Raw genomic sequence first — 20868 nt, forward strand, 5'->3', positions numbered from 1 at the left:
CAGGGAGCCCAATGCGGGGCTCGATCCCAGGACCCCGAGATCATGACCTGAGCAGAAGGCAGACGCTTAACTGAATGAGCCACCCAGGCGCCCCCTGCTAAGGATTTTAGATGCAAACATGAGAAACTGATTGGGGCTGATATAAGCAGAAAAGAAGTTTCTCAATATAATGGAGAGGAGCTCACCAATTCTCTGGAAGCATTGGGGAAAACAGCCTCAGAGGGGACCCAGGCAGGAACAATGTCCACATCAGACCCCATCTGGTGGGGACGTCACTGCTGCTGGTGTGAACACCCCCTGGCCGTTGGCCACTTTTCCCAGAACTCCTACCTCTGTTGCTACTGCCTGCCTTCTAAGTCAGACTGGGCTGGAGCCTGGCTTGCGTGCCTATAGCCCAGCAGCGAGGGGGCTGGGAAATGGACACACAGCATTTGGAGCTCCCAGAGAGAGGGAGGGGTTCACATTTGCAAGGTGGGAGATTCCTCAGACACGTGCAGGAGATTCAGATGCGAGGGGGGCAAAAAGAATGCTGAGTGTCCACAGCAGGGAGAGGGTGGGTGCTGAGGTGTCTCTTTTCTTCTCTCCAGAGCCAGATGCCTCCCCAAGTAGAGCCCCCCTGTTGCTATGTGTTTAGGGAGGAAGAGCTTAACTGGGGAAGGGAATCAATATTCTCTCCCCTGCCTCTAGACGAGCCCCAGACTATAGTTAAGATCTCTGGGGGCACTGAGAACTGAAAATATGGTGATCCCTCCCTCGACAGTGTTACGGAAAATAATTTAAAAATACTGAAGTGTAAAATGAACTTAAGGGAGGTCAATGATCTCATCTCCCTTCTCCCTGCCTCCTCCACTCCACCCCTGCCTGTGATGCTTCATTTTAAATATGTCAAGTTATTCGAAGGGTTTTTCCCATTTTTGTGGCCTTTGAGAAATCTGCTTTATTGGGCAATCTGACCCAGAGGAAGAGACATTGGTTGCTGACCTCGGTGTGTGGAGTTAAAGTCATACCCATGAGATTATGTTGCTGGTAAGACTAGCTACCATTTAGGGGTGGGGGGATGGGTTAGCCTGGTGATGGGTATTAAAGCGGGCACGTTCTGCGTGGAGCACTGGGTGTTATGCACAAACAATGAATCATGGAACATTACATCAAAAACTAATGATGTAATGTATGGTGATTAACATAACAATAAAAATTAAAAAAAAAGACTACCTACCATTTATCGAGTGCTTAGGGTGTGCAGGCACTGGGGACAGCACTTTTTTTTTTCAAGATTTATGTATTTATTTTAGAAAGAGAGAGAGTGTAGAGGGAGGGGCAGAGGGAGAGAGAGAATCCTGAAGCCAACCCTGCATTGAGCATGGAGCCCGACACAGAGCTCGATCCCACGACCCTGAGATCATGACCTGAGCTGACTGAGCCACCCAGGCGCCCTTGGGGGCAGTGCATTTCATAGAATATGATCAATCCTTAGGTCTTTTAATTTCCACGTGCAGATGAGGAAACCGAAGAGTCACAGGCTAGTAGGTGTCTGACTGGAATCCAAGTCTTCCTAGACTGACGGCTCCCAGATACCATTAGACCCTCACCCCCGGCACCATTTCCCGGGTGACAGCAGGAAGGGACTGAGAACACCACCAGAAACGGCAAATGAGAGCCTCATGCATTATCTGCCAATTACCCAAATGTAGTACCATTCATGCACACAGATGAAATAGAGAATAAAACTTTAATAGAGCACCAGCACTATATAAAACATACACAGATAGCAAAATAAATCCAGTCCAAGTATCCCTGAGAATCCAGAAAGTTCACTGACCACTTTTGACTTGAGGCTGTTTTTCGGATCTGTCTCTTGGCCCTCTGGTTAGTCCTCATTTTAACTATTTTTGTTTCTTCTAATTAAAACTTGTTTCTTATATTAGTGAGCAGAAGAGGCTGAAAATTATACTCCCCAGTGATCAACAATTTTTTTTTTTTTTTTAAATCAGTGAGGCCTTTATAAAGCAGCACATTCCCACCATGGAGTGTTTTTGCCAAGCAAGCCTTTAAAATCTAGCTCTTTGGTTGTTTAGATGCTGTCCTGGAGTCTGAGAGTTCTAGATGTGGGGTTTGCTCAGGGGGTTTCCCGCTCCGCTGACGGTCAGAGGTGGGCGAGAGAAGGAGGGGGGTGCTGTACCCTGCTGAATGTGCTCCCTCCTCAGGGACCGGCTCGGAGGACCCCTGCCCAGACGGGACCCCAGGGGTGCAGCCATCGCCAGAATTCTGCCTGCTGTGTTCGGAGACTTGCATAATGACACTCAGTTTGTCAAAGACTTCATTCTCATCAGAGGGTGGGAAGGAGAAAAACAGAAGCGTACTGTGATGAGGATGGCCTAAAAACTATGGAAGGGGGAAAAAAAAGAAAGTTAATGATCAAAATTTTCCCATTTCTTTTTCTGGGCTTACACAGATTTATACAGAACTCCTGGCTGGAGAAGCCTGGTTTAAAGCATTTGACAATCACAGCATCAGAGTTCCTCAAAAATTTAAAAACAGGATGGCGATATGATGCAGCAATTTCACCTCCTTTTTTTTTTTTAAGATTTTTATTTGAGAGAGAGAGAGAATGAGAGACAGAGAGCACGAGAGGGAAGAGGGTCAGAGGGAGAAGCAGACTCCCTGCCGAGCAGGGAGCCCGATGTGGGACTCGATCCCGGGACTCCAGCATCATGATCTGAGCTGAAGGCAGTCGCTTAACCAACTGAGCCACCCAGGCACCCAGCAATTTCACTTCTGAATATGCACGCAGCGGAACTGAAAGCTGGGTCTCAAAGACATATTTGCATTGTTGACTCGTAGCTTCTGTTCACAGCAGCATTACTCACGAAAGCCAGAAGGTAGTAACAATGCCAGTGTCCATCAGCGCTGGAGTGGATAAATAAAATGGGTCTATCCATACAACGGAAAATGATTCAGCCTTGAAAAAAGGAATGAATTTCTGATACCTGCTACATGGATGAACCTTTAGGATGTCATGTTAAGTGGAATAAACCAGACACTGAAAGGACGAATATTGTATGACTCTGCTGAATGTGAGGTCCCTAAAGGAGTCAAATTCATAGACAGAAAGTGGGATGGGGGGAGGTACCAGGGGCAGCGGAGGGGGAGATGGGGAGTTCTTGTTTACTGGGGACAGACTCCGTTTGGGATGATGAAAAAGTTCCGGTGATGGACAGCGGTGCCGGTTGCCCACCGATGTGACCCAGCGTGAATGCACTTAATAGCACTGAACTCTGCACTTAAAAATGGCCAAGATGGCAAATTTTATGTTCCTTGTGTTTTACCACAATTTCTAAAAATGTGACGACAAATCTGCACCTCAGAACCACCCTCTGACGGTGCAATGAGGTCCCCCTCTGATTGCTTCTTCTCTTAAACTGGGAGGGAGCTATTTTTAGATGGATCCCAGTGCTGTGGCACTAACTTGGCCTGAGCGTCACCTCCTCTAGGAAGCAGCACATCACAAGCACGGGATGAATGTGTCTTGGAATAACGAGCAGAACCTCCCACCGTGTCCTCAGGCTGAGTTAGGGGCCCTTTTTGGGGGCTCGCCAGGACCCAATGTGTCCCCACTTTCAGCCCTCAGCCCTGCACTGCCCGCCCAGTCGGTAGCCACGTGTCACGGGTGGCTTACTCACCACCTGAAACGTCGCTAGTTGGAATCAACCTGTGCTGTGAGAAATACCAGATTTCGAAGGCTTTGTAGGAAAAAAAGAACGTCAATATTTCAAAAATTAAAAAGAATACTCATTACATGTTGAAATGATTATTTTGTATATACTGGGTTATATAAAATATATTGTTAATGTTAATTTCATCTGCCCTTTTTTACTTAAAAAAAAACTCAAAAAACGTGGCTATTAGCCAATTTAAAACACACGTGGCTTGTGCTATGTTTCTGTCTAGCGCATTTTATGGACACGGTTTATCGTCGGGTTTCTCTCTCCCCGGGAACAGGGGCTGGTTAAAGGCGGGAACCCGAGTCTAGCCATCTGGGTCTCTCCCGCTCTTTGAACCATGAAAGATGCCTGGATGTGTTTCCCACTGTCCCTCCTCATAGTTCCACCAATGCTCTTGATCTTCAGGATCGTAGAGATGGTCTCCGGGCTCCGCAGCTTTCCCTCTCCCCTCCACTGTTGGCTTGTAGCTTCACCCCTGACAGTCCGCTGCCCTCTTAGTGCCATCTCCACACTCAGCCCTTTGATGGGACTTAACTTAAGCTGCTGGAGTGGTACTGCCCCTGGTGTGGACCTGTCAGGATTTCTACCTCTCACCGTCTGGGTCTCCACCAGCTGATGGGGGCGGGGGGGCAAGAGGAATTATGTCCAGATCTCTGTTGCACAAAAGAAGGCACTGGGGGCAGGAGGAACCTCCCCAAACCCTTGGGTCCAGTGGATTCGTAAGAATGGACTAGAGCCATTCTTGATTCTCCAGGGAAAGGGGACAGGAAGGAACAGAGGAAAATGCGCTGCGAGCCTCAGGAAAGCAAGGATCAGGCTGGTCTCCGGGTGGGACACACACAGAAACTCAATATTTCCTATTGGATAAACCTCCCGATGGCTTCAACGCCAAGTCTCCATCCCCACTAAGTCTCCCGGAACTCGTAATTATTCTCTGGGCCATGGTTAGTGGATCTTTACATCAGGCATCAGGCTGGAGAATTTCATGATGCAATGACCCCAGTCTGCATAGTTTCCCGGCTCCTCCTTCATCCTCACCCCCCCCCCCCGCCCCGCCCTTTTCCAGCACCTGCCAGCATTTCTCAGATGAATCACAGGGGCGGGCTCTGCAGGCTGGTCTGCAAAGTCTTCTAGCCTCGGAGGGGGGGCTCATTCCAAGGGCCCCTTTCCTACGCCCGTCTCTGGCTTTGATTTGCCTGGAAGCACGTAGCCCCATCTGTCCTTTCCTGTCTGACCAGTCTGTGATGGCGAGCCAGAAGCAGAAAGAGCAGGTGAATAGTTCTGCTTCCTGCTGGGTCTCCACTTACAAAACACTTTCTACCCTGAACAATGGACCTGCCCCTCTTTGTTCTTCCCGCTTCTCCAGAGCTCACAGAGACTTCCTGGCTCATTCTGGTGCTGCAGTCTCGGTTAACACCTCTTGTTAAAAGGTCTTGCCTGTGGTCACGTGTCTCCCTTTCCACCCACTGTGGATGCTGCGCGGCCCAGACCAGCCCTCATGGTGGAGTTGCGGTAGCCTCGGAACCCTGGGGCTGGCCTGGCTCGGCCGCGGGACTATGTCCTTCCCGGGGGGCAGTCTATAACCTCTGGGTGGTCTGGGGACAAGGCCCGACATCAGCTATGGTGACAATATGGTAAGAGGACCAGAAGGGAAAGAAGTGGCAGGGCCTTGATTAGGCACATGCACTTCAGAGTGTGGGACACCCCCTGGGTGAACATTCAGGGGCCTGCCGTATCAGCAGAGTTTCAGGGCTCCCATGGAGTAGTGCTGGACATCCTCTCCAAAGTAAAGGACCAATGATCACATCTCACCCCTCCCACCACTAAGAACTAGCAGGATGCTAGGTGGGCCTCTGTGGGTCTAAAGGCAGCACGTTCTGCCCCTGGGAATACAATTAAGAGGGACACAGGACAGCGCTGAGGGCAGGAGGGGGCCCTGCAGAAGGTAAGGGCCATGGAGCAGGGTGCCCTAGCCACATCCCGTGGCTGGTTGGTGCAGGGCTACCAAGGCCCAGCATGATCGATCACGGATGACACACCAGTTGAACATGAATTGGCTATGTGACGTGGCAGGTCTGTGGTAGGAAAGGGTCTGTGGTGGGAAAAGATGCTGGAGTGTCTGGCAAATCCTAAAGGGAGAATCACAGGGCAGGTCACTACAGTTTGGGGGCCAGGCTAGGCCATCACGCAGCAGACAATTATGCCCTATTTGAAAAACGGCTTCTAGATGTTATAGGGAGCTGGTCAAGACAGAGCCTGTAGCACTCTGACACTGAGACCAGGCCACCCAGAAGTGACCAACCACCACAAGGCCTTTTGGACCCACCAGGTCCTACAATGAGGTCAGAGGATGCATATGCATGGGGCCCAGCCTCCCGCACCGTCCACCCCTGCTGCACCAGCACCTCTACCTCTATTCACACCATGACGACGGGGTGCGGGGAGCAGCTGAGGGAACAGAAGGTCAAACATGGTTCATGGGGAGGTTGGCGCAGCAAGCAGGTGCAAACCCAAAATGGCCCGCGGTAGCACTGGGGGCTGAACCAGGGGGCCCTGAATGGCAGTGGAGAGGAGGAAGCCCTCCACCAGGCAGAGCTCTGGGCCGTGCATCTGGCTGTCCTCTTGTGTTGGAAGAAAAGTGGCCCAAGATTGGGCTCCTTGTGGACTCACCGGCAGAGGTTAATGGCTAGGCTGGTGGTCAGGGAACCCAGAAGAAGGGAGACTGGAGGGTCAGGGACGAGGAAGTCTGTGGGAGAGGCCTATGTGTGGACTCAGGGGAGCGGCTCCAAGTGTCTCTGTATCATTTATGAACTCCAAGACCGCCATGGGGCCCTGGGTCAGTCAGGCCTCAGCAGTGCTGACCAAGGCCCTGTGGAACAGGGACAGCAAATCATTCCTCAAACAAGCGTCAACTCCTGTCGAGGGGCTCTGCTGCCCCTCCCAGTGTCGTCACCTCAGAACGTGACCTTATTTGGAGACAGCGTCTTTACAGAGGTAATCGAGCTAAAATGAACTCCTTCGGGTGGGCCTTGAATCTGATATGGCTGGTGTCCTTAGAAGAACAGGAAATGTGGACACAGACACACACACGGAGGACATCATGGGAAGATGAAGGCAGGGATTGGGGTGATGCGTCTACAAGCCCAGGGATGCCAGAGAGGGCCAGCAACCACCAGAAGCATCCTCAATGCCTAGAACGCATGGGTTCAGGAACCACAGGGTAGACACAGGAGTGGCCCCGCTTACCATCGCTTCCAGGGACCCACTCGGGGAACTTGGTGCCCCCTGCACATGCCATTTTAGGCTCTGTGAGTCCAGAGCAGGGTCAGCACACCACGGTGCAGCCCAGGAATTCAGCATGGTTTTAAGAGTTTTACATGACTACATTTAAGTGGTTGTATAAGTACCTATATAACATCTTTGTTTTGCCTCTTGGCCTCCAAGGCCTAGAATATTTGCTTTATCTGGCCCTTCAAGGGAGAGTTTGCTGACTGCTGGTCTAGAGGGTTCCCAGAGGGAGAGCCTTTCTCCCGGGGGCGGGGGGGCACAGCAAGAGTCCTGGTAAACTTTCAGTTAAGGCCACCCCCTCTTCATGTCAAGAGCCTAGCTGGCAAGGAAAGGAATCATCGGGTGACTCATGGGCTCCCCTGCACAATCCCTATGGCGAGCGGAGACGCAGGGCAGCCCAGACCTCTGGTGCCCGTGACCGGAGACTCAAGACTTCTCAGAGCGCAGGGCCTGGGTCACCCAATCAGATGGGCAGTGGCTAGTCACAGGAGAAGGGAGAGGGGCCTGCAGGGGACCAGGAGAGACCATGAGAGGGTCACTTGCGTCCTGGAGACCAGCCGAAGCAGAGTGGCTGGGGCTGGTGCCATCAACCTTCCTCTTGTAACTTTCCCCAGGAAGAAGGAGCAACTTCAGTCTCAGAGGCCCTGCTCCGGTGGGTCCCTGTGGTATAAGGGGTGCACGGTAGCAGATGCTGAGGTGTGCCCCCCAGATCTCCTTCAGGAAGGAGGCCCTCGAGGCCCCAGCTGAGGGCCCCCGATGACTCGGGGCTTCAGGGAGGGCAGGTCGGAGAAGGAACGAAGTCCGGGTTGGGAGGGAGGGCGTTGCCTCCTCCCGGCCGGCTGATCTGTGACCACGGGCATCCCTGGAGCGGGCCCCGGGGCACGGACCTGCACACAGACGGGTGTCACTCTCCAGGAAGGCCCGCCACGTGGTCTGGGCCGGCCCTGACTTAAAACGAGAAGCCCTCCCAGGCAAGGCTTTTGGGTCCACCGGGCCCCATTCTAGACCTACCTCTTTCAGGTGCTGTGGCAGGCAGTTCCCGGGGGAGAAGGCGTGCTTAGTCTTCTTGTACAAACACCACAGCAGGGCGGAGCAGCCGAGCAGCAGGAAGGCGGCGCACACCGAGGCTGCCAGGACCACGGCGACAGTCCAGGGCGGGGCCGTCTCTGCGGGGGGAGGGGGGACGGGGCGGTGGGCTGCGTCAGGTTCAGGTCAAGGACACCTGGGGTCACCTGACCTCCACACTCTGCCACCATGGCAATCCGGTGGGAATCCCCAAAAATGGGGCTGGGTGCCTATCTCGGGAGGGGTGAGGAGAAAGCACGGGACACCTGCTCAAGGATCCAGGGGTTTCCAGCCAGTGCCTCCCCTGCCCCCGCTTCCTATCTTTTTCCAGCTTTGGTTTCTGGCACGACTGCTGACACACACGATGAGAACCATAAGCAGGGACTGTGAGCAATGAGCAATGAGCCTCTGCATGCTGGAGAAGACTCTGCGGCCTTAAAGCAGGAAACAGGACCCCAGAGCCCCAAGTAGACACACGCACCACAGTGCTTTGTACCGAGAAGGGCAAAAGCTCCTGGCATGGCAACACATCCAAGCCCCCGGCACTCAGACACCTGCCCAAATTCCACGCGGCTGGCACCACCCAGCACCCACCGTGGGCTCTGTCTGGAAAAACTCAAGGCTGCCAAAAGAACTTAGCGTTTCTTCCAACAACACCTGGCCTTCCTTTCTCAGAGCCTTTGCTATCCGAAGCTTATGCGTGTGAATCCTTCCTCCGCCCCTTTGAGATGCACACATATCTCCTAAAACCCAGGGCTGTCTTTCTCAAGGACCTGCAAGCCATTCCTCTCAACTGCAATCTTCAGGAAGGAGGAACCCTGTCCCCAGCCCCGGAGGGGAGGGGAAGTCTGACTTGATTCAAGGCCAGTTGGCTTTCAACACCGATGGCCCAAATGCAGGGACACTGACTCACCCTCTCACCTGCTTTGTGATGTGTCATTTCCCCAATTCTCTCTTCTCTGCCCTTCCCTTGTTCTTCCTTTAAAACACCCCAGGTAGCTCTTTCCCTCCTGTAAGTCCTTACTGAATCAAATCTGTTTTTACTGCTCTAACATCCGGCTTTATCTCTGACCAGGGCATTTAGGGTCCTGGCTCCCCTCATTCAGCACCAGGTGCCTTCTCCCGCCGCCCGGGGTCACCCACCCTCCCAGTGCCCAGGGCCTGGCAGCCGGCACCCCCCTCCTGATTAAAACCCAAAGCATCTGGTGCCAAGAAAGGACAAGCCAATGAACCGTGCCCTTTCACAGCAAGTCCTTTTAAAAGGGAGTCATTTTATTTGCGGAGAAAGTGTCGATTCCTACTTGCACAGGGCAGACCAAAGCACGCCCCCCCCAACCGCCGACACTGAGCAGCACGTGGCCCACAAGACAGTCCTTAGATGTCTGAACGGATGTGGTGTTTGCAGGGGGAGCAGGGGTTGGGACGGGCCTGCCTTCTTCCCTTGTCCCCTTGTGTTTTCATTCATGCCAGCAGTGGCCTCATCATCTTTCGGGCCTGTGCCCTTGCTGAGCTCAAAGGACCTCCTCCCAGACCCCCTGTGAAGTCAGAGGATGCTTTTGTAACTCACCCCAAGAAAGAAAGGGTCATTGTTTTCCATGGGCTGGGAATTAGGGGAGGATCTGGGAGCAGAACCCTCCGCAGAAAGCTCTCTGACTTCTTTCAATCCTACCTGACCACGTGGCCAGGCGGACTGCCTCTCCCTGTTTCACCCGCAAGGAAATTGTGCCTGTGCTCACCTGTGGAATGAGTCCGTGGGCAGTAAATCACTGGACAGGTGACCTGCTCCGTCCCTGTTCATTTACTGGCTGAGCGACTCTGGGCAAGTTACTTCGCCTCTCTGAACCTTGATTTCCCAGTCTGTAAAAGGGGCGATCCTTACAGGGCTCTCATGGAAAATGGGTTGTGAGGTTCAAAGGAGATAGCTATGTTTACACAACACTAAAATGATGTTTGACAAAAGCAGGTTTTCAATGGGTTATACTTTTCTTTCACAAAGTGTTTGGGCTTTGTCAGTTCCTGGGTCATCATTTATAGTCACAGAATATTTGAAATATTCCTCTTGTAGGCCAAATTGTAGGCCTCAAAGCATGTCTTGTGACATAAAGGTCTCAGGACCATTAGGAATCCTTCGCAATGTGATCTTGAGAATGTCATTACTAATAACCATAATGTCTAATGCATTAAGGGCTCACTTTGTACCAGGCACTGTTCTGAGCCCTCCCACCCCTGCGTGTGGCACCACTATCTGGGTCTCCCTATTCTGCAGATGAGGCGGTTGAGACACAGGGCCGTCCAGGACTCGTCCCACGTCCCATGTTATGTTCACAGGGGAAGGACAGGGCACTGGGTGATCCCGAAATACACTCAAGGTTTTGGGAAAGCAGGTGACAGGTGTTTAGAGATAAGAAGGATGATTCCTTTTTAAAGATTTATTTACTTATTTGAGAGAGAGAGAGAGAGGAGGGCATGTGAGCAGGAGAGGGGCAGAGGGAGAGAGAGAGAGAATCTGAAGCAGACTCCACACTGAGCACAGAGCCTGACATGATCCCACGACTGTGAGATCATGACCTGAGTGGAAACCAAGAGTCAGACGCCCAAATGACTGAGCCACCCAGGTGCCCCCAAAGAAGGATAATTCTAAGACCAGGGATTCTAGTGACTCAAGTGGAATGGGGGCTTCCAAGGTACAGAATTCTGATCCAAGTAAAAGTGATTCAGGAGAGGAATAAAATGAGAAAAAACACAGAGAATGTCTGTAGAAATAACGTGTAGCCTACAAAATAACCTGCAGCCCACGAAGGGAGGGGTTTTTCTTATTTAAAGGCACTGCAGAGAGGCTCAGCCAGCTCAGACATAGGCAGGTCCACTGGGGCATTGACCTTGGGATTACAGATGATGCAAGGCATTGAACTGGGGGCCACAGAAAAAGAACGACAGAGAATTCCCTCCAGGAGGACAGCAGGATTTTCTATGGGGCTCTGTAGCCCTGAGAAAACTTGCTACTACGACTGCAGAAGAGCTCTGGATGACACCACAAAGATCCTGAGAGAATCCTGGGTTCAGGCAAACACTTTGTGCAGTCACAAAAAAAAAAAAAAAAAAAAAAAAAAAAAGAAAAGAAAAAAGAAAAAAAAACCCACCACCAACAACAAAAAAACAAAACAAGGAAGCAACAACAGTAACAAGATTCAAGAAACTCCAGGCCAGTGACCCTGATGCTGATGTCCAGAAAAAATAACAAACATCCCAGGACGGATAATTAAGTGGCTAATTACCAACACATAAAAAGGATAAGAATGATAACCGAAAACAACATCCGGGCACCAAGAAGAAATGAGCTCAAAATGGCTGTCTTTCCTTTTTTTGGATAGGGTGATTCATTGCTAGACTATGGGGTACGATGGGCTGGTTTTTCCCGGGCTGTGTTCCTTGGAATGCTGATCCTCAAAAAGGGTGCCAAAAGGTCAAATATGCTAACAGTGGCGACTTTTCTGAGAGGGCCCCATCATTTCCAAGCACACCTGATTATGGGGCTCTTATTTTGAGAAATATCCACAAATCGTCATGAGCACAGTGGAGACGGCATTGCACTTGGCACTGGGTGTGTCCATTTTAGCTGGTATTTACCAGTTTTTTTACATTTACACTCACAGTGACTTTGTGGACAAAAAAACCCAACACAGCTTATAGAATAGTCCACTCTATTCCGATGGGTCAGTGATCAGCAGGCAAGTGGGTAAGCAGTCTAAAGGAAGGTGCATCCTGGGGTGCAACAAATGGGTAAAGATCCTGAAGCTCTCTCTGGCAAATGAGACGAGACAAAGCAAAACTGGGTGAGAAATACATTCAATGCCAGAAAGCAACACTCAGGAGCTTGCTAAGCAGAAATGACGAATCAGTGAGACTGAAGCATTGCAATTTTCTCCGAACTGCACTGTGACACAGAGGATGAGAAGTTATGTTCTCTCTGGAGGGAATTCATTACTACTCTCCTCTGTATTTCTGCAGCCCCCAGACCAGTGCCTCGCTTCCAGGAGAGCCTCGGTAAATGAAAACAGCCAGGAGTGGACCTGCGTGTATTCATCCTTCCACGGTCTGAGCTGGCTGAGCCTCACACGATGTCTTTAAATAATAAAAAGGCCTGTTGTTTGTGTGCAGACATCCAGGCAGCAAGTTTGGATCACCCTGTATGCAAATGCCATGTGTCTGTATGTAAATGATCACAGTGTCCGGGCCAGTGGTACTCTCTCCCCCTCTCTCTGTTCTTCCTCCCCTCCTTCCCTCTCTCTTTTTTTAAAAAATAGGGAGCACTGTGAGTGACTGTGTTGAGGTCCTGGAAGCCGAGACAAGTAGCCCTTGGTGGGGACAGTGATCAAGGTCTCTAAGCTCTCCCTCGTGTGTCTGAGGGGGCTGGAGACATGCAGCCCAGGGAGGGGAGGCTTCTGGGCAGTGTGGCGGGGCTCGACCTTGCTTGGCTGATAAGACTTGTATCAGGAGGCCTGACAGGACAGAATGAGCACAGCGCGGGTGGGTGTGAGGAGGCAGCGTCCAACGAACGGAACACGTGTCCATCCATCCCTTAGGTCTAAGAGGGAACGAGCTGCCTCAGGAGGGGGTGGTTTCCTTCCAACAGGAAGCTGATCAGTCAGAGCTGACCTGGCTTGAAGTTGGAGCCAGACGCGTTCAGGTCTAAGGAACATTCCAATGCTAACACTTGGTGGGTGTCTATAAAGTGATTTGAAAGGCTCAGAAGAGGCAGAATTACAGCTGGTGCGTCTCAAGACTCACCGTCATCGGCTGTTTGCTCACACACAGGCTTGCTCCATTCCCCAGTTTTGTTCCGATCAGGAAGAAACCCTTGAACTTGAACACAGTAAGTTGCCCATGGCTCAAGATCTCTGAGGACCTCAAAGTCATATTGACAGGTCATTGGCCACTAGGAAGGAAGACAAAAATAAAAACAGGCCTCCGCAGTGAAGGGACATCATCTTCTCTTCCGCCCCCCCCCCAATCTTACCAGTTAGGATCTTTACTTTGGGCTCAAAAGAGGAAGCTGATGGAAGCAGGTGTTCCTCCTGGTTCATCTCTGGGGACCCTGAGAGCATCTTAAGGCGTGGGGCAAGGAATGGTCGTGGTCCTGACAAACCGCTTCATTTCCTGAATTCTCTAGTTTAGATGCCGTACAAACCAACCTACTCCCTTTTTAAGAGGAATTAGGTCGTATGGGCTGAACTGTGTCCCCTTCCCCATTCATATGTTCAAGTCCTAACCCTCAGTACCTTGGGAAGGGAGTTAGTTGGAGGTAATGACAGCAAATCGGCTCATTAGGACGAGCCCTAATCCAACATGACTGGCGTCCTTGTAGGAAGAGAAGATCTGGACACAGACAGGCACATGCCACGTAAAAATGAGCCGGAGATGGGGTTCTTGCTTCTACAAGCTAAGGAACCAAAGATTGCCGGCAATCTGGGAGCTAGGAGAGATGCATGGAACAGATTCTTCCTCACAACCCTCGGAAGGACTATCACTGCCTACACCTGGATCTCAGATTTCGAGCCTCCAGAACCTTGAGACAACACGCTCCTGTTGGGTTTGGGGAGTTTGGTACAGCAGCCCCAGAACTGCGACACGGGTCCATTCGAGTGACACTCCATGTGATTTTTTCCTTCCAAGAGCAGGTTTCTGACCCTGGCAGCCCGGGGTTCTCTTTAGACTTGTCCTCTGCGTGAGTACCTGAAATGCCCTCACCCGGCAGTGGCCGGCCTCCTCTGCAAGGCACACACCTCGGCCTCCCTGACTCTGCTTAGTATGAATGTAAGCTATCCTCATTCATGATATATTCCTGAGTTTGGTAAACCAAAACAGTTTCCGGCAAGGCAAAGGGAACTACAAGAGCATACGTAACCCATATTTCCATCATGGTTCTATTTCCTGATAGAAGAGTCCTATTTAAAATGTGTTACATGAGGGGCACCTGGGTGGCTCAGTCGTTAAGCGTGTGCCTTGGGCTCAGGTCATGGTCGCAGGGTCCTGGGATCAAGCCCCACATCGGGCTCCCTGCTCTGCGGGAAGCCTGCTTCTCCCTCTCCCACTCCCCCTGCTCATGTTCTCTCTCTGTGTCAAATAAATAAATAAAATCTTAAAAAAAAAATAAAACAAAATGTGTCAGGTGAATAGGAACTTCAACAGAAAGTGAGCACAAACTCTCTTTTTTTTTTTTTTTTTACTTCAGTAATTGGTTATTTTTCTTTTGGCGTTGGGTTTGTTGACAACTTGTCTCTATTCCTTTACTGTAGGAGAGAGCCAAGCTCATTGATGACAAGAATTGGATTCTACCATTGACTACATGAAGAGTATGGTATAACTTCCAATAATTAAAAATAAAAAATCCGGGCTTTCATTCCTAGAAATCCCATACCCCTAAAACCTTGCAATGCTATTTTTTCAGGGATTCAGCTCAGGGTTGACCCACAGTGGCAGGCAGGGAAGGACAGACACGAAAAGCCCTGCTCAAGTCCCCTCTATTTGCTTTTTCTAGCTGTCTTTCACACCCAGGGAATTTCTGGTTTTATCTGTTCACACTGTCCCATCAGGAAGAAACAGAGTTTCCTGAAGCCTTTTATGCTATGAGTTTAGGGACTGGATACAGCAGCCTTTTAACACTGCGTTCTAAAAGGGAACCCTAATTGTCTTATGCCGTGTAGGCGCTGTAACAGAACACAGAGCAGGCGGCTTCTAAACAGCAAACGTGTACTCCTCACAGTTCTCAAGGCTGAGGAGTCCAAGACCAAGGCACTGGCAAACTTGGATCCAGCCAGCCAGTCTTCACGCTGTGTCTGCATCACAGGGCAGAAGGGCCTGCCCGGGGAGCTCTCTGGGGTCCCTTTTATAAGGCCGCTAATCCCCTGCCTCCCAAAGGCCCCACCTCCAACACCGTCACACTGGGGATTAGGTTTCCACGTGAGGGAGGACCTAGGGAACAGGCAGCCTTTCCAACACTTGCCGCGCCACACCAAAGGCTTCCACACAGCAGGCGGAAGTGACAGGACCAATGTGTCACCAGATGCCTATCCTGTGGGCACGTTCTAGATAAGGAGCTAAAGCTAAACTGGGTGTTGCGCTTCATGCTTGGTACAGGAGGCATGCAGACGTGGTAGGCTGTGGAAACGGATCCTTCATAAGAGTACGCTGCTAAGCCCCTGAGTGGGTCAATCCTGTCTTACCTTTGCATCCCAGAGCTTAGTGGAGATACCTGCATTTGGCAAGCGACTATAAAACTCCTCATTCTGGGGCGCCTGGGTGGCTCAGATAGTTAAGCGTCTGCCTTCGGCTCAGGTCATGATCCCAGGGTCCTGGGATCGAGTCCTGCATCGGGCTCCCTGCTCAGCGGGGAGCCTGCCTCTCCCCCTGCCTCTCTCTCTCTGTGTCTCTTATGAATAAATAAATAAAATCTTTAAAAACTCCTCATTCTGTATTGCTTTCTAGGCACACATCTCCTGGGGGCTTAACTATAAGCAAACTCATCTATTTGGTGAAGAAGGCTGATATCCTGCATCATTTAATGGAGCATTTTGGGGGGGAGATTAGCTTGAGATTTTGGGGGCCTGTGCAGTATGTACATATAAATTTGATTACATAATTTCTAAGACAACACACCTGGGTAACTCTTTCCTCCCAAACTCTTGAGAATTAAATGATAGAACCAACATTTAATATAGAGGAGATGACATATATGTAACCTAACTTACATTAACGTATGTGTAAGTCAGTTTAGGACCACAAATAGCATTCAGCTTGGAAGCACTAAGTATAAGGAAAAACCTGACCATGGATGAATGAAAATAGCCTTATTCTGTCTACATAAGGGGAAGGAAAAGCCCATGTATTGACCACACATGTTGTTCAGGTAACCGGACAAGTTTATTTTTTTCATTATGTCCTTAAACTCCCCCAATCCTGTGAAGTAGGTTATCATCCCCACTTTATTAATGAAGTGGGTTATTTTTTTAAAGATTTTATTTATTTATTTATTTATTTATTTATTTATTTATTTATTTATTTTGAGAGAGAGAGAGAGAGAGAGAGAGAGAGCGTGTGCCAGTGGGGGAAGGGGGAGACGGAGAGAGAGAATCTCAAGCAGACTCTGTGCTGAGTGTGGAGCCCAATGTGGGGCTTGATTCCACGATCCTGGGATCATGACCTGAGCTGAAACTGAGAGTCGGATGCTTAACTGATAGAGCCACCCAAGCGCCCCATGAAATGCATTATTATGCCCATCTTGTAGGCATGAGGAAGCCGAGGTCAAGAATGTGACTAGAGTCACATTGGCAGGAGCAACATTCCAACCAGGTCAGACTCCTAGCTCATGTTTTTAAAGGAACCATCCCCTGAAGAGGAGGAGAGCAATGGTGAAAACTGGGGTCAGACAGGTAAAATGTGACACTGTTCATCTAGCGTCCAGGGATGGGGCTGCCCAGACCATGGACTTGACTATTCTATGGTGTACATGGGGGACAGCGTTTCAGACCATAAAATAGCAGTCATGCAGCATGTCACCTGATTCAGCTGACTGCAACTTCCACCAGCCAACTGTTGAGTCAGCTCTCTCAACCTTCTCCTGCAACTTCCCTTCAGGGAGAGAAAGGCCTGCTCTAACTGTGCTAACACCCTGAAGTCTGCTGTATGCATTTCCCTTGGGGCCTGGGAAGCATGAGCCAAATACCAGGTATCCCTCAGACTGGGAAGCTTCTGGCACTCAGATGACCAGGCCTTAGATCCTGTGGACCATAAGGTGCTACCACCTTGCAAGACCCTGACTGGATGGTCTCCTAGCCTCCTTTCTCCATCATCATGGCCTCAGACTAACACTAGGCAAAGAAGGGGAGCCTATGTCTGAAATGCATATGATTTGCTGAGCTTACCTTTTCGTCAGAACCATTTTTCCAATATTGCACATTATAAAACCACGAGTTATAAATATTCCTCATGGTCCATGTTTCAGGTTCATTCTCAATTTTAGGGGCTAAGAAACGCATATGTAAAGAATTAGCAAGTGCTTCTACTTGCATTCCAGGTGGTCCAATCATGGCTAAGAGGAAGAGAACAAAGCAAAATGACAGTCACAAATCACATTTTAAAAACATCAACATTTATTTCTCATAACTGTGCAGACCAACTGGTCGACTGAAGGACCCTGTCTTTGATGTAAGTTTGCTATGACATTGATTGACATGGTCAAGGAAGGTAGTTGGATTTTGTTTCTTAAAAAAAAATCTGATAGCCTTTTTTGTTTTATTAATCAAGTTTAGCCCATTTATATTTATTGTGATTTCTGATATATTTGATATTATTTTGTGTTTTCTATAAAGACTTTTTTTTTTTTGGTGGTTTGTTCCTCTCCTCTTTTTTCTTTCTACTGGGTCGAATTTTCTTTATTTTCTTTGCTGGGTTGGAAGTTACAGATGGTATTTCTACTACTTTTAGTGCCTAACATACATAATTAATCATACACACTTCCCAAAAAAGTCTGTAGCTGTTTCTGCCCAAATGCTCTTTTATTGGATATTCACGTGGCTAGCCCCTTTGCTTCATTTGGGTCTCGGTTCAAATGTCACCTCCTCAGAGAGACTTTTTTACCACCCTATGTAAAGAGCAGCTCCCAACATATCCTGCACTGGTACCTTTCCTTATTTTCTTGATCTATTTGTTTATCTGTCTTCCCCCCATTAGACTGTATGCTTCCTGAGGGCCGGGATTTTGTCTTGCTATTATAGCTTCTGCACTAAGAATGTGCCTGGCATATAGTAGGTGCTCAATAATAATTGTACAATGAATAATAAATATCTCTGGGCAACTGTGCTATTTGAGTTATATCCTGTTTTCTTCTCTGACTGCTGTTATTCTTATTTTTTTTTTTTTTGAAGCTGTAAATGGGACTGCTTCCAGCATTTTACCTTGTCTTTGATCTGCTGATAGCTAAAAACCAGATAAGAAAATTTATTAGATACTTTTCAAAGCAAGTATAAACAGATTGTATGTGACTTCTTGCAGCACTTTCCTGTCATAGAAACTTCAAGAGGCAAGGATCTAAAGTAGGTTGCTAAGAGCATGGACACAGGGGCCTCAGGGGCTTGGCTCTGAATCCTTACTGGGCCATTCCTTATCTGTATGACCTTTGGGCAAGCTGCTTTTCTATTCTGTATTAATTTCTAGAGGGAATTTCCGCAGATGGGCCCAACATAGGAATTGGAACCAGTCAGGACCTGGTAAGTCAGTCAGCAATTACAGGAGCAGAAACCTGTACTATGTTTTGGAAACTTGACTACTGCTAAGCTGCTTGTATTTTTTTAATGTTGATTTTTCTTAGCTTTTGTAAAGATACCTTTAGAAAAGATAATATAACTTTGATAATTTCTGACTCCAGAAATAAGAGTTTTGTTGTCAAGCCTGGGATAGAATTGGGAAAGAACAGAAGGGTATCCTAGCTGCACTCCCCACCAGGGGAGGCAAAACTGTGGGAGCCATGGGGGTCCAGAGCAGGGAGCAGTATAAACACCCCACACCGCACAGACACAATCCCTCCAATGCTTCCCTGGAGGTGCTCCTGGGAAGGCTGCAACTTGAGTCTTGTCTTACTGTCTCAATTGCTATAAGGTGGTTTCATTCATTTCCAATTCCTGATGTTCTAATTATGTTCACCTCATGATGTCTGGTGAATCCCCATGACCCTCCAGATCTAACCTGGGAACATTCTTTTGGATGCTTACCAGCCAGCCTGACCCAACACATCTGTCATTAGTCGAATCCATTGCTCTGGCCTTCATTCTGGGCAGGCTGGCTGTCTGCACCTGGTCGTCTTCCTGTCTCTACACCTGCCTCGAATAACCTTTATTCTTCTGCCTGTCATGTCACGTTTCCTTCCATCCTAACTCCAAACTGACTTCCTCCCAGAAAATGTACTACATTAATCCTTCCAGTTCTTCTCATTAACAACACTGGCCTCAACTCATTCTTTACCCACAAGGCATTAATGTTAATAGATTTATATTTAATTATTGTATTAACTTTATGACCAGCCCTTCCTGTCTCTCCCACAGACTTCCTTCTGGCCATAGCCCTCCTTATTATACTCCCTACGCTCCTTGTGCAAGGCCACCCACTCTGTGGGTGCTCAAAGAATCCTCCCTGACCAGGCTACCCCATGGGGAAAGAAAACCAAGGCACAATGCTGGCATTACAATGAAATGGAAAACAAAGTGGCTTACTGTCATCCACAGGACAGAAGGTGATGTTTACCCAGTCCGAATGCTCATCTGCAAATTCAGCCCTGACTCTCAAGGTGTGATCACCATACTTGGAAAGACTTGAGAAATCACATTCTGTCAAGGCAGTACTTGTGCATGTATCTTGGAATTTCCTATAACTGTAAAATCAGAAAAATAAAACCATGAAAAGTCTCACTTCAGTCTCTCTGGGGCTGACTGGTGCTTTATTAATCCCTACTACCAAAGGATAATGGAGGATAATGAGAGAAAAATAAACTGAATTCTTAATCATCACTTTTGATGAATAGCATGCATCATTTATATGAGCATTTCCCCAACTGTGCTCCATGGGATTTCAGTGATTCTTGAGATATTATAAGTCATTTCAAAAATAATCTGTCCCTGGGCGCCTGGGGGGCTCAGTCAGTTAAGCAACTGCTTCTGGCTCGGGTCATGATCTCAGGGTCCTGGGATGGAGCCCGGCATCGGGCTCTCTGCTCAGCGGGGAGTGTGCTTCTCCCTCTCTCTCTCTCAAATAAATAAATAAATAAATAAATAAATAAATAAATAAATAAATAAAAATCTTTAAAAAATATATCTGTCCCATGGTCAAATGATTTGGGGCAGAATCGAGGTTAAACATAAAGAAGTGTCTGTCTTCATAACAGAACTCCCTCAGCGACTTTCATATCTTAATGAGCACGTGCCTCTCCAAAATGGGGTTGAGTCTTCAATATATTTGACCAAGAAAGCTTCCCTCCTTGATTATGCTGTTTATGAAAGCAGAGGGACATGGTCTGTGAATACTGTGTACACAGATTAGCCAAATAGTGTCCCGAAAATGACTATTGCTGCAATTACTCTGGAAACACTATGCAACGATTTGTTCTTATACAGATTTGTTTTATACAATATGTTTAAAACAGAGCTCCAGCCCAGACACCCACCCCTGAAGGGAGGGTGGCAGAAACGTGAAGTTGAAGAAGGAAAAGGACGTCTGGGAAGACCGACAGGTGCGTGTGACCACCTCACGACCACCTGAGGTGTAATCAGCTCCACCTGACCCAAGGACACCCAGGCTCCTGTGTCGCAAAAAGGGAGGGTTTTGTCTGACTGGTTCCTCAGTGTACCTTCCACCGATTTGGCTGCCCTTAGGGGTGACAACGAAGGTGATAAAAATAGTAACAGCCCACTTGTCAAGCACTTAGGTGTCAGGCAGGGCAGGAAGTATTTTTTATCTGTATTACGTCACTGAATTCACAAGCCCAGGAGGGCAGAATGGGGATCACTCCTATTTTACAGATGGGACGCAGGTATGGAGAACCTAAGAAACTTGCCCAATGGAGCTGGGATCGGCTTGACTTCAGAGCCCACAGTCTTTTTTTTATTTTTTATTTTGTTATGTTAATCACCATACATTACATCATTAGTTTTTGATGTAGTGTTCCATGATTCATTGTTTGTGCATAACACCCAGTGCTCCACACAGAATGTGCCCTCTTTAATACCCATCACCAGGCTAACCCATC

General features: G+C 48.8%; 1 protein-coding gene across 3 annotated transcripts in view; it reads right to left on the reverse strand.

The window, feature by feature from the left end:
• Nucleotides 1-1710: 1710 nt before the first annotated feature.
• Nucleotides 1711-20868, reverse strand: part of IL10RB (interleukin 10 receptor subunit beta) — a 23489-nt gene continuing 4331 nt past the window's right edge. For 2 of the 3 annotated variants that reach the window (XM_025872056.2, XM_025872063.2), the window contains exons 3-7: nucleotides 19340-19497; nucleotides 16997-17163; nucleotides 12864-13011; nucleotides 8022-8176; nucleotides 1711-2382 (exon numbers count right to left, since the gene is read on the reverse strand). In XM_025872056.2, coding sequence (XP_025727841.1) covers nucleotides 2056-2382; nucleotides 8022-8176; nucleotides 12864-13011; nucleotides 16997-17163; nucleotides 19340-19497 — 955 coding nt within the window. In that variant the 3' untranslated portion in view covers nucleotides 1711-2055. The other variant, XM_025872064.2, reaches the window with a different exon arrangement.

Source organism: Callorhinus ursinus, unplaced genomic scaffold (genome assembly GCF_003265705.2).
Source record: "Callorhinus ursinus isolate GAN/ISIS: 27379988/994484 unplaced genomic scaffold, GSC_fseal_2.0 scaffold1, whole genome shotgun sequence".
Lineage (NCBI taxonomy): Eukaryota > Metazoa > Chordata > Mammalia > Carnivora > Otariidae > Callorhinus > Callorhinus ursinus.